General features: G+C 38.2%; 1 protein-coding gene across 11 annotated transcripts in view; it reads right to left on the reverse strand.

Moving 5' to 3' along the window:
• Positions 1-17284, reverse strand: part of PIAS2 (protein inhibitor of activated STAT 2) — a 101052-nt gene that overhangs the window by 40709 nt on the left and 43059 nt on the right. For all 11 annotated transcript variants that reach the window (XR_001917159.1, XM_018039505.1, XM_018039507.1 and 8 more), the window contains 5 exons: positions 13371-13421; positions 13159-13249; positions 6837-6971; positions 4156-4261; positions 2489-2562 (listed from right to left, as the gene is read on the reverse strand). Coding sequence is in view for 10 of the 11 variants with exons in the window: in XM_018039505.1 (XP_017894994.1) it covers positions 2489-2562; positions 4156-4261; positions 6837-6971; positions 13159-13249; positions 13371-13421 (457 nt within the window). In the remaining variant the exon portion in view is untranslated. The remainder of the gene's footprint in view (positions 1-2488; positions 2563-4155; positions 4262-6836; positions 6972-13158; positions 13250-13370; positions 13422-17284) is intronic.

The raw sequence follows: 17284 nt of genomic DNA on the forward strand, positions 1-17284 counted from the left end.
CACAATGGTGTGGTCACTCACCTAGAGCCAGATATCCTGCAGTGTGGAAGCATTACTATGAACCAAGCTAATGGAGGTGAGGGAATTCCAGCTGAGCTATTTAAAATGCTAAAAGATTATGCTGTTAAAGTGCTGCACTCAACATGTCAGCATATTTGAAAAACTCAGCAGTGGCCACAGGACTGGAAAAGGTCAGTTTCCATCCCAATCTCAATTCTGTGTAAAATTCAGATACTATGTTCAAAAAGTTAATTATACACACTCAATCAGATCCCTCTTCAACAACTAGTGCTGAAAACATACCTCCCTTAGGTCCCGGGACAGAGATCGTGGACTGCACTCTCACTATCCACATTCATGTCTGCTCTAAATCACTTTACAAAACAGAACATTTCACATATCATGAAAACAGAACATTTCTCCCACCTCCTTAAGCTATCATTCTAATTTTTGCCTAATAAACCCAGGGTTTTTTAGGCTTATCCTCTCAACTGCCTGTAATTCTTTTTTTCTCTCCAGTTCCCATCACCATCCTAGTTCCTGTCTTATTTTCATTCTGCTGTAGTGTCTCTGCCTCTAAAACTACTTTCATAATCTAAGTTCCATCATCTATCTGCTAAGTTTGCTCAAAACACCTATGCTTGATTTTCTAATAACATATACCACATCCTAAAGTTATCAACCCAATGTATGTTAACATTAGGACGGTCTGAAGAGTACCATTCACTGTTTTCTTACAAAATGTTCTGAAAAATATCAGGTAGAATGAATACTGAGGAAAAGCTCAAAAGAGTCTCAAAACAGATCTGTTTTCACTTGTAAGCAGAGAAAGAAAACATTTAATGAACTTTAAACAGGATCTTGTTATTTCTTCAAATAACAGAACTGTTAATTTTCTTAAAACTGTCGATTTTCTTAAAACTGATACACCTGAAAAGAATCTATTCTTATATAGGAGAAATCCCAACCACTTCAATATGCCACTTTCATTGTTTTGAATGTCCAAGAATCCAACAGTTTGGTTATTGTTTTAGTTGCTGTCATATAGAATAGCATAGTGTTTGAAGGAAAAGAGGAAAAACACACACAAACAAAAATGGTTCATAAAAAACTTACGGAATACAGCACTGTGTACCTGTACAACTTCTTAGTTGTAAAGAGAAGTAAAGAGAAGCGCCTTCTTCCTGACTACAGTTTGACACAGTAAAACATAAATGTAACACAAGTTCCATTCCCCAACAGTGGCTGTGCTTAATATACAGCCAGCAGTGAGTATCTGCCAAATAAACTAGGGTTAAACCACTAAGAAATTTCTAATATCCAAACTGTTTCTGACTAACAAAATGGAAATTTCATGTGTTTCAATTTAGTATCAATTTTAACATGAGAAGGAGAAAAAGGCACTGTGAGGACACTCAAATGAACTGATGCCCAGTGACTAGAGAAGACCCTGGGTCTAAACACATGCCCTCGAGGGCCTCTGCCGCCACCTCAGGGCATTAAAGTCCTCCTGCTGACCTCCTCTGCTCATAACCACAGGTTCCCAATTTGGAAGCAATCCCAGTTTCATGTAATTCTATCCCTTTTCAATAAAGGTAAGTTCAAGCAAATGATAATACACAAAGCTTTAGAAAGATACCTGCAAATACTGCTTTCCAGAATAACAGACAGGTAGATTTATAATCAGGATATTTATATTTCTGGCCCCATGTGGCAATATGGTACCTTGTTAAGAAAACTGGAATATGGTCAGAAGACCAAACTTTTTATTCTTGTTCTACTATAACCTAAGTGTGCGATCTGGGTTAGCAACCTCTTTCAGCCTCAGGTTCCTCAGCAGCAAAATGGGAACAACTCCATACAGGCTTGCTAGTTAAGAAAGTCTTAAGAAGCATGTAACAGGAGCTCAACAGATTATCCCTTTCTCGACACAATTCTCTTTCCACTTAAAAACCTGTACACAATGGTAGCTGGTCACCAAACCCAACCCTCCCCACCCCAACCGTAAGTCCTAATCGCAGGACTTCTCTCATGAAGTTCCTCTTATCCAGAAAGGGTCCTTCCCAAAAGTAATGATTTTAAAGACGCCTTCATCCACTATTCCTGATTTCTCCCATAAATTAGCATTAGGTCCTAAAAATTTTGTTGCTATTTTTCAACACAGTTTATATGCTGATAAAAGGAGCCAACTCTCTGTGTTCAGTATTAGCTGTGGATTATCTATAATTAGCAGGGACAGATTACTGTGAACCTAAAGCTCTCTTTCCTCTTTGATACAATATCCTTTTATGGCTCTTTTTGTTTAGTCACTGCCTGAGAACCCTTGCATTCTCTGCAATTATAATGCTTATCCATGAATATTCCTGAATGAGAAAACAAAAAAAGTTCAAAGTTTTATACTGTATCATTCATTTCCATACTTACTTATAGGAAAATTAGTAACATAAAAAAAGCAAAATGCCTTAGAATGTTTCACTGCTTTACTTACAGGGCACATCAAGGACACGCGAAGGCTAGTGGTAGCGATCTCACTGTCAGGATCTGCAGTAAGTTTTTCTTTAACTTGAGGGGAAATCAACAATAAATACAATGTTTAAAAAACTGTGACTTATGAACAGGATTATAGAAATATATGCCATCTTATTTAAAATTTCCCAAACACTTCAAATAGATCAAGAAACTATAAGAACAAAATAAAATCTTAAGTATTAATGTATAGAAAACACAGCCATGCTTCCAGTATTAGGTTAAAGAATTAGAAACTCTAAATGACATGTTTAATCAAACTTTTAAGATTTCTTTTTAAAATTAAAATTGTGGGTAAGGAGAAGTTTTTAAAACAGCTGTTTCAGGCTTGAGAACAGTACAATTAGCGAAGGCAGCTGAACTCTGAGCTTCAATACTTTTTTAAAACACGTGCATGACTATTTTAATTAGGGAATACATGTAACTTCCAATAATTGTTAAATCTGTAAATAATTTTACAAATAAAATATTCTTATACTTTATAAAAAAAGGTAAAATATTTTTATACTTTGACTCCTGAAAAATACTATGGATGTAGGATTATCTGCCATCTTCTTCACCACATAATACATACAAGTTACTGCTGACACAAACTAATAAATACATAAACTGCCTTCAGATGCCTAATTCTCAACACCATGATAGGGAGAACCAGACTGGAACTGGAAAGAGTGGAACCTTCGTCAGGTAAGAAGAACTGTGGAAGAATTTCCCTGGCTTCCAGTTCTAGATAGGAAGATCAACACTGTGCTGTGTGAGATGAGAAATGGCTTGAGTATAAGAAACAAAATACCCGCCAGTCTATGTCTGACGCAGGATACAGTATGCTTGGGGCTGGTGCATGGGGATGACACAGAGAGATGTTATGGGGAGGGAGGTGGGGGGGGGTTTCATGTTTGGGAATGCATGTAAGAATTAAAGACTTTAAAATTTAAAATAAATAAATAAATTAAAAAAAAAAAAAGAAACAAAATACCATTTCAACAGCCCTACTTGGCTCTCTTTCCAACCCACAGATTCCCTCTCCTTTCTGATTCATTCACTGATGTGGGAGGTAATGGGGGTAAAATATTCTCTTTCCCAGAAAAAAATGTCTTGTTCAATTAACGTCAGTTACTGAATTATTTACAGCTTGGGTTACACATCACATTTTTTCCTCTATTTATTATTATACAGCATGAAAGTATAAAAGTACAAAATAAAACATCTCAGAAGGCAAATATTATTTCTGATGGATATCAACATTTCTTTTGCAAAAAGACCTTTTAAGTTAGAAGTTTTTTAAGTGTATAGTACACTACACACTGGAAGACTTGAAGACCTGCATTCCTATTCCCAACGCAGGCATCAAAACTGCCAACAACCAGACATTTACCAAAATTAACTTCTTAAGAAAAGGCAAAATATCAATATTAATTGAGATTCAAACTTCATCCTCTTGGGAGCAGTTTCTAAGAGAAGGGTTTTTCAATTTATATAGCTCAATTCTTAAGAGTATTTTTAACTCATAATTCATTTTTGGTTTTTATTAATTATTCCCAAATTGTTTCTGTATTGATGCATATGTGAAGCTTTTAAAATTTCCATTTAAAACCATATCATATGCTCAGTCTTACAAACAATACTTACTTAGTGCTCTGGAATGATCAGGGTTTCTAATACCTTTCATTTTTAATCTCTGTAATAACATGGCTGATGTGAGTTGTCGTACAAGATATACAGACATGGAGTAATTCTACAAAGAAAGATAATCTGTATTAAAGATGAGAGATAATAGTTATTGATATAAAACATTTGTCTAAGAAACTCTGGTTTCTAAAAATAACATGCAAAATAACTTATACAGCAAAGTCAGTGACTGGGAAGGGAACAAAATCAACTCAGTTACTTTAGGGAAGATGAATGCTTCACCCTATTAAAGGTATTTCTCAGTCACTTACCACTTTAAAACATCTATGTGAAAAAAAATGCTCAGATCAATGGTTTTCCAACTGTGTTTCTAACTTAGCAAAACTGGTGCCTCAGGAGCCACCATGGTATAAATGAGAATATACCCGCCTATGAACACTTCCAACTAGAATTTTCTGTTTTTTATGTAATAGGGAAAATACATTCAATGAAAAATGAGTTCCACTATAGAAACAAAGTTCAAACACCTGTGGTCTAAATTAATACTTCTAATCCAGAGTTTCACAGTTCTAATTTTGGCAGACACCTGCTACATAACCTTAGGCAAATCATTCACATGAATCCCAAATCAGCTTTTTTTTTTTTTTTGAGAAAAAATTTGACAAATTAATTGCTATTTGCAAATGGACATTTTACTGGGAAGAGGCAGCTACTGTAGTATATAAGACACATGAAAAAATAATAAAAATAAAAAATACAATGTCAGAAAATAATAGCATCCAATTCCATACCCTCTTAGACTTGGAACAAAGGAACTTTCATGAGCTATCTATAAAGCAATGAAGAGATGATATATAATTTTACTTAAATACTTAAAACCCACCTCACCAATTCACTACACATATTCATTCAACTGATTCTACAATAAACAAAATACTTTTAATAGTTGCCAAACCAAATACTTTGAATATCATTTTTAACATTCTGCTACAGTCCTTTCAAATATCTGAATATCCAAAAGAGTATACAAATTTACTGATTACAAATGCAAGAAAAGAATATTATTTCCATTAAGTGAAAGTTGCTCAGTCATGTCTGACTCTGTGACCCCATAGACTGTAGCCTGCCAGGTTCCTCTGTCCATGGAAATCTCCAAGTCAAAATACTGGAGTGGGTAGCCCTTCCCTTCTCCAGGGGATTTTCCCAAGCAAGGGATTGAACCCAGGTCTCCCACATTGCAGGCAGATTCTTTACCATCTGAGCCACCAGAGAAGCCCAACAATACTGGAGTGGGTAGTTTATCCCTTCTCCAGAGGATCTTCCCAACCCAGGAGTCAAGCCTAGGTCTGCTGAATTGAATGCAGATTCTTTACCAGCTGAGCTATCAGGGCAGCCATTATAAGGGGTTTAAAAAAAAAAAACAACTGCTAAGCGTTCAATATCTGCAATCATTTACTCAAAAACAAAATCTATAAGGTCATAATCATTTCAAAAAGATATACTGCTTAAATTTCTCTCAAAAAACTTCATTATCTCACTAAACTTTAAAGCATTAGTACTTGCTCAGTTAACAATGTCTCTTATAGTTGTATAACACTTATTCTCAAGATTTTACTTATTGTTTATAATAAGTAGGCCCCAGATAATTAAGCAATTTTGCCAAAATCAAACAATTTGCCAACTTGAGACTAAGCCAAGATTTCCTGAATCCTTACCCAGTGCTACATGACTGTACATATAAGTTAATGCAAATAAAAAATATTAGGGATAAACAAGTTGTAAAAATTCAGAAATGAGAGCTCAAGAGAACAATCATTAGAGGCCCTAGTAATCACAGTTGTACAGTCCAAAGATTAATACAAAAATATTCATTATGTTCAGCTCGGCAATTACCTTGGTGATAAAACTAAATTAATTCTGGCTACAAACATGACTCAACTTCTTCATCCATAAGGAGAAATACTATAGTTTATTTCTATGAAACAGCAACATTAAAGATGATGATCAGAAATTATTGAAACCTCTTCCATTTCTATTACTTCAGTTATATAAATAAACAGTTCTAAAATGGAAATCCCTGTTGTATTAACCAGTATTTCATAATTGACAAAAAGCTTTTTAAGGCTTAAGAATCTGCAGAAAACCAAGTCCATCAATCTAAGAGTATGGAAATAAATACAAAACTAAGTAAATATTTTCTAGTAAATATAAATCTAAGTAAATATTACAAGATATTCACGTTATTTAAGTATCAGATGTTCATATAAAGGCTGAAATAAATTATGTCTAATCACAACAGGAGTACATTTAACCATTTCCCCCAAAGCCTAATAAAGCTTTCTTTGTCCCTCTTCATAAATATGTAACAGTAGCCCCAATCCCCATTTTTTAAAAATATCACTTAAAACACACACATAAACATAACTGTGATTAACCATTAACTTAAGAAATACTGTTAGGGTACTTATCTTCTTTGGAAGATAACAGAGATGATACTGAAGAAACCTTAAAGTTTTAACCTTTAAGAATCTCATCTCTCTACCCCGAATTGAAAATTATGACTTTTGGGGGTTATAAACAGAAAAGTGAATGACATGAACTAGTAGCCTAAGAAAAGGCAAAGCAAATCAGTACCACCTAGAGGAATCACGTTCATGTTCCCCAGAGAAAAGAATCTTTACCTTTCCAATTTCTGATGCCCAAGAAATGGAAATCTGGTTTGGCACAGCTGAGGATAACCTAACTAAAGATGTAATATTCAAAGGGCGTCCAGGGCGCTTCTGTTCAATTCCATTTTTAGGTGGTGGTGCATAGCCCTATAACCATAAAAAAGGAAAGCAATTTAAAATCTGGGCAGAGGAGCAAACATTTTCTCCGAAACAAGTACAGTATCTTGCCTAATTTCAGTCACACTAAATTCTTTTCCTTTATCCTGGAAATCACACAGTCCTCAACCTAAGGTGAGGAAACCCAGAAGAGGAAAATAACCTTTTAAAAATGTTATAAAATATTTTACAAATCCAAAAAAATGTAACAACAAAAATTCCATGTTCCATTAAAATCAAAGGTGCTGAGATCTTGGCATATTGGCTATGATTTTTTTTTCCTTTCTTTTAAACAATAAAGTTGAATCTCTTTATACGGATTCATTTTAGGAACTTGCATTCATTCAAATACCAGGAGTGACAAAGAGGGAAAACGAACTCTGAAAATTGAAAAAAAAAAAAAAAAACCACTACAAACGGGAATTTCAAAGGAATTATTAAAATCTTGTGAGGGATAAAAATGTTCTCTTGACCTGCATACAGTTTTCTCAGGAGAAAGTAGTCCAGTATTCCCATCTCTTTAAGAATTTTCCACAGTTTGTTGTGATCCACACAGTCAAAGGTTTTTGTGTAGTCAACGAAGCAGATGTTTTCCTGGAATTCCCTTGCTTTCTCTATGATCCACCGAACACTGGGTTTGACTGCTAGTTCCTCTGCCTTTTCTAAACTCAGTTTGTACATCTGGAAGTTCTCAGTTCACATACTGCTGAAGTCTAGCTTGAAAGATTTTGAGAATAATTTTTACTAGCATGCAAAATGAGTACAACTGTCTAGTAGTCTGAGCATTCTTTGGCACTGCCCTTTTTAGGGACTGGAATGAAAACTAATCTTTTTTTGCGACCACTGCTGAGTTTTCCAAATTTGTTGACATACGGAGCACAGCGCTTGAACAGCATCATCTTTTAGCATTTAAAACAGCTCAGCTGGAATTCCCTCACCTCCACTAGCTTTCTTCGAAGTGAAGCTTCCTAAGGCCCACTTGACTTCACACTGCAGATGCCTAGCTCTGGATGAGCGACCACACCACTGCGGTTGTCCAGGTCATTAAGACATTTTTTGTATAGCTCTTCTGTGTATTCTTGTCACCTCTTAATCTCTTCTGTCTTTATGAGGTCCTGACCACTTCTGCCCTTTATTGTGCCCATCACTGCACGAAACATTGCTACTCCATTTCTTCTAAGGGATTCTTGCCCACAGTAGTAGACATAATGGTCACCTGAACTAAATTTGCTCATTTCTGTCCATCTCAGTTCACTGAATCCTGAGATGCTGATGTTCACTCTTGCCATCTCCTGCTTGACCACGTCTGATTTACCTTGATTCACAGACCTAACATTCCAGGTTCTTTGCAATACTGTTCTTCACAGCACTGGGCTTTACTTTCACCACCAAACACATCCACAACTGGGTGTCGTTTCCACTTCGGCCCAGCTTCTTCATTCTCTCTTGAGCTGTTAGTAACTGTCCTCTGCCCTTTCCCAGTAGCATATTGGACACCTAGACCTGGAGAGGGACTCATCTTCTGGTGTAGTTATCTTCTGCCTTTTTGTATTGTTCTTGTGGTAAGAACACTGAAGTGTTTATTTTGCCATTCCCTTCTCCAAAACTCTCCACTAAGAACTGTCCCTCTTGAGTGGCTCTGCCTGCTATGGCTCATAGCTACACTGAGTTACACAAGCCCCTTTGACACGACAAGGCTATGATCCATGAAGGGGACTCCACACACACACACCTTTATTTTTGCCCAAGCATTTTTTAAATGCCACTTCTAGACTTGTGACTTGACCCATACTTTTATATACATCTTTAAAAGACCTCAGGAAATAAGAACAGTATCATAACCTTACAAAATTAACCATGATTTTTAAAATCATCTAATATCTAGTTTATATTGCAACTTCTCAACTGCCTTGAAGATGACTTTTATTCTATTACTGAAACTTTCAAATGTATACAAAACTAGAGAAAAAAGTCTAAGCAAACTATCACCCAATTCAATAGGTTACTTGTAAGTAGTCTTTGCCCATCTCAAAGTATTATATAAAGTATCCCAGACACATTATTTTATCCATACATAGTTTGACATATAAGATGTCCCTTTACAGTCTGAATCGGAATCCGAACTAGAGCCTCAGTATGCTCAGCTGTTTGTGAAGTCTCCTTTATGCTCTATGAAAGAATAATTTCCATCTTCTCTCACCCCCTGCCCCAAAACTCCCACTCTGTTTCGGACGCCGTTGTTCTGTGGGGGACCCCAGGGCTCTTGATCTGAAGAATATTCTCATCTGGATTAGGCGGACTGCTTCCTCAGAGTTTGAAGATGTGATACTCCATGCTTTAAGCTAGTAATTAGTGGCACAGGCTTGACTAGATTCAGGTTCAAATTTTCAGAGACAAAACCTTCACAGAGAAGGCTACATGCTTCCTACCGTGCCGCGTCATGGGGCACCGAATGGCTGTCTGCCCCACTGTCAGTGGTCTCGAGGCTGATCAGTTCAGCTTGGGTCAGCCTGACCCCTCCCATCTAGCTCTGACCTAGTGGTTTCAGTATCCATTGGTCACGGTTACCTAGATCCATTATTTGATTCTTGGATTACAAAAAAAAAAAAAGGTTTTTTAAATCCATTCTTCCTTTTGCTTGTATTAAACCTTTCTATAAACAATTTGACCACATCAACATTTGGTTACTCCAAAATCAATGATTCTATCAACTTTTAGAGCAATGAGTTGATGCAACCTCCAATGGTTTATTTGTCTACTTAAATATTATATTTTAGACGCCAATATTATCCCATCTTAGGCCAAGGGAATCTCGTCACACTGGAGCATGTGTGTGTGTTTTAACAAAAGAAAATACTGATTGTACTTTACGCCAGATTTACTGAGAGGCAGACCATCAGCGTAACTAATATATGCAGGAAAAAAATTATGTATCAGGAGAAAGAAACCCACAAACTCAGAAAGAGAATACATTAAGATGACGGCACTGGTACTGACACGTCTCCCACTGCAGTGAGAGGAAACGCTTGGGAGATTTCTGCCAGCTGCACTGTAACACACCTCCTCTCCATTCTTTTGGAATCTCTACAAGAAATATTCCCCCCCACACACCCCTAACCTCACAGCTCCACAGGTTTACATCCATTTCTCAAAGTCTGTCTAAAAGGAAAAATAATGCAGCCTTTCAAAACTCTCCAGGCAAAGAGGGTCTTTTTTTTCCCCCCTCTCCTGCCCTTAAAAACACGTAACTTTCTCATGAGGTGGTCCGTCTGTACAATGGCAGCATCTGGGTCAAAGATGGTGGTATGGGGACATTCCTGAAGGCTTGTGTCTGTCCTCACTACACATGTCATTCTACAATCCCTGCTGTGAGCTGCTTACTGTCATCCCTGTTCTCAAGAGGCTGGAAAAACAATGGATTAAAGTATCTTTTAAAAGCCATCATCTTGATCTGGGTAAAAACAGCATATAAACTGCTTTCATCACTATTTGACCCTTATTATCCAGGGATACCTTGCTATATTATCAAGGGAACACCATTTTCTATTCAGTTCACTCTCTGTTCACGCAACAGAGTATCCAACCACTGGATCCATGCTGACTGCATACTGCAATAAGGTCATACAGACTGAGACCTGTTCCAGGACACGAATTCAAATTTACTCAGAGCCCAGATGGGAAATCCCATGACTGTTAAAGCTTATTCCTCCAAGATCTGTTGTGCAATAAATCAGGGTCATGGGCAAGGACCACAAGTCAAACTTCTCTGTGGCTTGTTGATGCTTCTTACGACTGGAACAAAGTCCCTGAAGATCTCCATGGTGATAAAGAGCTCAATTCTTCTCCTAAGGTGGCAGTATACTCACATGATTCTCATAAACATGCGAGTCAACGCCCATATTACCTTATCCCAATCAATATCCCAATATTGGGAGATATTACAATATCCCAATCGTGGATCAAGGGGAGGTCTTAGCAGTTCTACATCAGTTCCATGTACATTTATATCAGCTGTCCCGTAGGAATTCACAAGGCTAAAGATGAAGAACCTCTTTGGGAAAGACTGGCATCTGATCTTTGGGACAGCCCAACTAGGGTCAGGCAAGCTCCCCCTTGTCCCTACCACCACTCTACTGCCTTCTCTTTCTGAAATCTGTTTTGACATCCTTTGTCCTATGCTCCATTTCCTCATCTCTCTCACAAGTGCCCCTGGAGCCACTGCAGGACCCTGGCTCCAGAGGTGAGTGTGGGACTCATCACAGAGTAGTCAGTGTGTTCACCAACAGCCCTAGTGTAAGTATCCAAGGGTGAGTTAGTGCTTCTGGAGAGAAACCAGCAGTGACTGAGCAACAATGTCCCAGAAAACGTGCTCAACTACCTGAGTTTTTCTCTCTCCCCAGTCCTGAAAGAGTGACAAATTCAGAGCTACCCACAGTGGTGCTGCAGACCTTAAAGATGGAATATTATACCACAGCCTGGGGCAGACTGTTCCACTTGGAAACTTTTGTGGAACATGTGTGTACACATCTGTAACCATCGTATTTTCTGCAGCAACACCAGAGTTTAAGTACAGCTTCACATATTTCAGAGACACAACTCCCCAAAACTAGCACAATCATTTAATACTGGACAGATCTTCCAGGTGGGTCTATAGACACCAAAAAGACTATCACAGTCAGATATTTCTTTAAGGAGAGTGAGAGTAGAAGAGCAATAAAAGTTAAAGGTCAAAAGAAACCTTAGCCCATCCAACACAAAGATAATTGGATATGAAAAGCCACGGAAAACGTGCTATCATTCCGAAACCCTGGGTTTCCTCTGCTGCTCATCTGGGACCCAGTGGCATCCTTTAGTTCCAAGTGAGGCTGCTTCTTCCCCTGGTTTAGATCTTTATATGATTCATCCAGATGAAAGACAGCTCCTGAGATCTCCTGTTGCTTACAGCCAGAAACCCAAGAGGCAAAATGTGTCCCCTAGGTTTTGAACATGCGTAAGACCATGTACACATTCCTTCCCAACCGTATCTACTCAGCCTCTGAAATTTCCCCTTTAATCCCCACATGATTTCAGCCTTATAGACATCTTTCAAAAAGAGTCAGGCAGCGGTACAGTACTGTTCAAGCCCTATAAAATACATGAAACAGGCTATTTCTCAGGTCTTTAAATCCACAGGCTATATATGACAGAAATGAGACTCCGGATAACCAATAAGTCAGATCTTCGAGTACAGGGGTTGGCCCTGGCCACGGGCCATTGTCACTTTGGGGTTCAACTACAACCACTTGGCCCTGGTAGAGCTGAGATTTCTAGACTTTGTTGTCTGGTTTGCTCAGCTGCTCACAGCTGTTGCTCATATACTTATTTCAGAGCCAAATCTTGCACTCAGCAGGAATGCTAAACAGCCACCTCATCTCCATGTCAAATGGTCTCTGCTTTGCTGAATATGGGAGCTTAGCATCATGGTAGAATCACTGTTCTCACAGCACTTCTTCAGTTAAGATACATAACCACTCTGAAAAACAGGCCATGCTCCACTACTATTGAGATTACAGCTTTACCTAGCAAATTAGCAGTTTAGTTCAAACCTCAGTGAAGCCAGATACATACTCCTGTTCAACAATTTTTATTTTAAGATTTGACATCTATCAGGTCAGAAACAGGCTATACAGACAGAGACAGAGAGAGACACACGCTATACAGAGAGAGAGAGAGAATGTGTGTGTGTCTGTCAATCAAATACCACTGCATTTCTCAAGGGTGTGCACCATCAAGGCTCAAGCTTGGAATCCTCAATCACCATGTCCAGCTGTTCTCAGCAGCCTCTAACTTTCACCATCTCATCCAAGGCCAAGGCCCAGCTCATTCAGACATCCACTACAACATGCTGCCCTAATGCCCTTCCCTACAGGTCCTGCCCTGCTACTATGCCTTTTAATATCATCTTAAGAATCTCTCACAGCTTCCTTACTTCCTGGAACAAGATGCTTCAGGCTCATCTTTTCCATCTCCCACAGACCTGGAATCTGCCACTTCCCCAAGAAGCCATGAATCTCTCTAATGGAAAACAGTATTTAATGCTGGGACTGTTCACTGGCACTAAGTAGTCACGATTTTTAAGCCTTGTTAGTAATTATAATAAACTCACAAGCAAAAGCCTGGTGAATAAAAAGCAACTTACAGGCAAAGGAAATAGCTTCCCATTCACTTTTATACAGAGACTATTGGGATAGTTATCTTCTTGAGGGCAACTTGTCTCTGCGAGGCAAAGTCTGCATTAAAGAAAAAAAAAACTTAAATATTGTACTCAAATTTACACTTTACAAATTCAGGACTATATGCATATAGTTAAGCAAGCATAAAATTAAAGTAACAGAAAAACTGCAAACTCACCTCAGCTGAACTTGTACTGTATAATCTCTCCTACCACCTGGCAAAAAATCCCTGTTGAAAAGAGAAAAACAAATGGATTAGGAAAATACAACTAGAATTCACAGAAATATGCTCAACAGAGAAAAAGCATTATTGCTATTTTTATTTGTAGTGCTTAAAAAATGAACATTAGCCTAACCAATGGCAGAAGGTTTAATCAAAACACTGTAGTGATAGTCCTCATATGCTTAACATTTAGTCTTGTCCTTACAGCAATTTTAAAGTATTTTCAATTCATAGGAACTTTCACAATACATTTTTATTTCAACAGACAACAGATTTGATTAACAGGAAAGGAGCACATTAGGTTGTAAGACTCTGATGAATTAATTTGCTCACAGTGGTTTTGAAACCTTTGCTGAGTATTCCAGTCACTTGCAAACATTTTTTAAACATAAAGGCCCACTTACCAGGTATCCTTCTTGGCTCTGAAGCACAGTCGGAGCATTAACAGTCTTTACAACTACTCAGGGGATTCTAATATAAGATCTAGGATCAATAACTGGTGTCCAGAGTCTCAGAACCTCTATGCCACAGCAACTTCCTAACTATGCACCCAATTAAGGACACAGAATCTCTCAGGATTTCTAGATGAGAACCTAACAGAATCCCATATGAAATTATCTCTGACAGTGAAACTCCTGAACTCTTGTCAGTCAAACTGGGGTCCACAATGAAGCAGCACAGTAGCTACTTGGGAGCTTCCTAGTTAGAAATGCAGAGCCTCAGGCCCCACCTCAGGCCTACAGAATCAGAATCTGAATTCTAACAAGGTTCCCAAAATGATATGTGTTCGCTTTACAGTTTAAGAAATCTTGCCCTCAGCCATTGTCATAAATCTTGGACTGTGTCAAAGAGAAGATCATGAGAGCTGAGTCCTGTCTGGAGAGTACACACAGCCCTCAACCTTGCTCCCACAGGGCTAGCCTTCTAACTGCTTCCAATTCTCTATGTTCGCTGGGAGGCAATAAAGCACGGTAATCACCAGCTTGAGTTCTACAGTTCCAAACCAAAGGACCTTGGGCAAACGACTTAACCTTTCTGTGCTTACATCTGTTAAAGATGGAAAATGACTGCACCTACTTCATGAAGCTGTGGTGACAAACGTGTTAATACATGTGAAGTGCCTCGATATAAGAAGTGCTCAACACGCGTGAGCAGCTGGTTGCTATTACTGTTAACTATGCTTCTCCTGCCAGTAGTAACCCACATTTCTCAGATGTCTATTCACAATATCCTAGACAACACTGACCTCTTGTGAGTAACTCGTATCATTCTGCTCATCAAAATCAAAAAACACTGCAAAGTCTGGGTGCTGGAGCAAAGATGAATAAAACATGATATTTGCTTTCAAAAGTCTCATATGCTGTAAGTAGCAAATATATACAACTAAAATAATATGGTATTATAGTATATTATGTAAAATAAGTATTACAAAAAGAGGGAAATTCTATTTTGTCTTGAAGTGAACCAAGTGAAGTCGCTCAGTCGTGTCCGACTCTTTGCGACCCCATGGACTGCAGTCCACCAGGCTCCTCCGTCCGTGGGATTCTCCAGGCAAGAATAGTGGAGTGGGTTGCCATTTCCTTCTCCAGGGAATCTCCCCGACCCAGGGATCGAACCCAGGTCTCCCGCATTGCAGACAGACACTTCAACTTCTGAGCCACCAGGGAAGCCTGGTCTTGAAAGTTCAAGGCAATTTCCACAGTTAGTCTGAAGAAATTAGAAAAGCGTTTGGACAGCAGTGGTTCTATCTACACTTAAGAGAGACATATTTCCATCAGAAACAGTGTCTTCACTAGCGGGGTGATACTCAACAAAAGGAAAGCACGGCCAATGCTTGCTAGGTTGGGAACACAATGTTTAAAAGACTAACCTAGAAAGACAGATGGGAGAACACTCATAAAGGTTTGGATAGTTCACTGAGGATTGATGCTTCATTCTACTAAGGAAAATTAATATCAACTGGGAAATACAATGTGTTATGTATCTTCATAAACATGACAAGTAATGGCTAAGCATCTTCTGACATTTTCTGCCAGTAACTGCTCTAGGAACTTTCACTTGTTGAACTTGTTCATTAGATATAAAGGTGTTTCCTAGATGCCACACACTATATAACAGGCCTTGAGAATATAACAATGACTAAGAGATGTTGGTTTCATTCAGAAGTTTGTCAATTCAAGCAGTCAAATAAATGTTTAATAGAAAATAAGTTCATGAGAGTGGTACAGTCAGAGACAAAGGATATATTTGGGGAAACATGGAAAGGCATTACAGAAGAGGTCAGACTTGAACTGGCCCTTAAAACATGATTCAGGTTTGCCAAGCAGAAGAAGGAAGAAAAAAGAATGAAAAGAAATGAGGACAGTTTGAGAGACCTCTAGGACATCAAATGCACTAATAATTCACAGGGGCCCCCAGAAGGAGAAGAGAGAAAGGGCCTGGGAACATATTTGAAGACATAACAGCTCAACATTTTCCTAACATGGACAAGGAAGCAAAAATAAACAAATGGGACCTCATCAAATGTAAAGACTTTTGTACAGCAAAGGAAACCATCTACAAAACAAAAAGACAATCCATGGAATCGTAGAAAAGATTTGCAGATATTGTATCTGATAAGGGATCAACATCCAACATATATAAACAGCTCATACAACATCAAGAAAATAAACCACCCCATTAACAGAAGCAAATAGCCATTTTCCCAAAACAGAAATGAAGTGACCATCAGGCACCTGAAAAGATGCTCAACATTGTTAATCATCAGAGAAATGCAAACCAACACTACAATGAGTTATCACCGCACATGGGTCAGAATGGCCACAATCAAAGAGTACACAAATAATATATGCTGGAGAGGGTATGGAGGAAAAGGAACCCTCCTACACTGTCGGTGGGAATGCAAACTGGTGCAACCACTATGGAGAACAATATGGAAGTTCCGTAAAAAAATTAGAGTTACCACCTGATCCAGCAATTCCATCTCAAGTATATATCCAAAAGAGACAAAAGCTGTAATTCAAAAAAATACATGCACCCCAATATTCACAGCATCATTTACAACAGTAAGACATGGAAATAAGCTAAGTGTCCATTAACAGATGAATGGATAAAAAATACGCACATACAATAGAATATAAGTCACAAATAAGAATAAAATAATGCCATTTACAGCAACACTGGGTGGACCAAGTAAAGAAACATTTACTTCTAAGTTAAGTAAATTAGAAAAAGATAAATATTATATATCACTTATATGTGGAATCTAAAAAGTAATATAAATGAACCTGTTTACAAAACAGAAAACACAGACTTAGGAAAAGAAAAACTGATGGTTACCAAAAGGGAAAGGGAGCCAAGGGAAAGGACAAATCAGGAGTATGGGATTAAATATACCACCATATATATAAAACAGATAAACAACAAAGATTTAAAGTACAGCACAAGGAACTATATTTGGTATCTTGTAACACCCTACAATGGAAAAGAATCTGAAAAACATATCTATATATCTGAATCACTGAACTGCACACTTGAAACACAACACCGTAAATCAACTATACTTCAATTTAAAAAATTAAAAATGAAGACGAGCAGAGTAGGTGTGGCAGAGAGCTGTCAAACAATGGAGTGCGGACTGCAGATGGCATCACTGAGGGCTTCCCTGTGGGCTCAGATGCTAAAGAATCTGCCTGCAATGCAGGAGACCGCTTTGACTGCTAAGACAGGAAGATCCCCTGGAGAAAGGAATGGCTACCCACTCCAGTACTCTTGCCTGGAGAATTCCACAGAAAGAAGAGCCTGGCAGGCTACAGTCCATGGGGTCACAAAGAGTCAGACACGACTGAGGGACTAACACACTTTACACA

Source organism: Capra hircus, chromosome 24 (assembly GCF_001704415.2).
Source record: "Capra hircus breed San Clemente chromosome 24, ASM170441v1, whole genome shotgun sequence".
NCBI lineage: Eukaryota > Metazoa > Chordata > Mammalia > Artiodactyla > Bovidae > Capra > Capra hircus.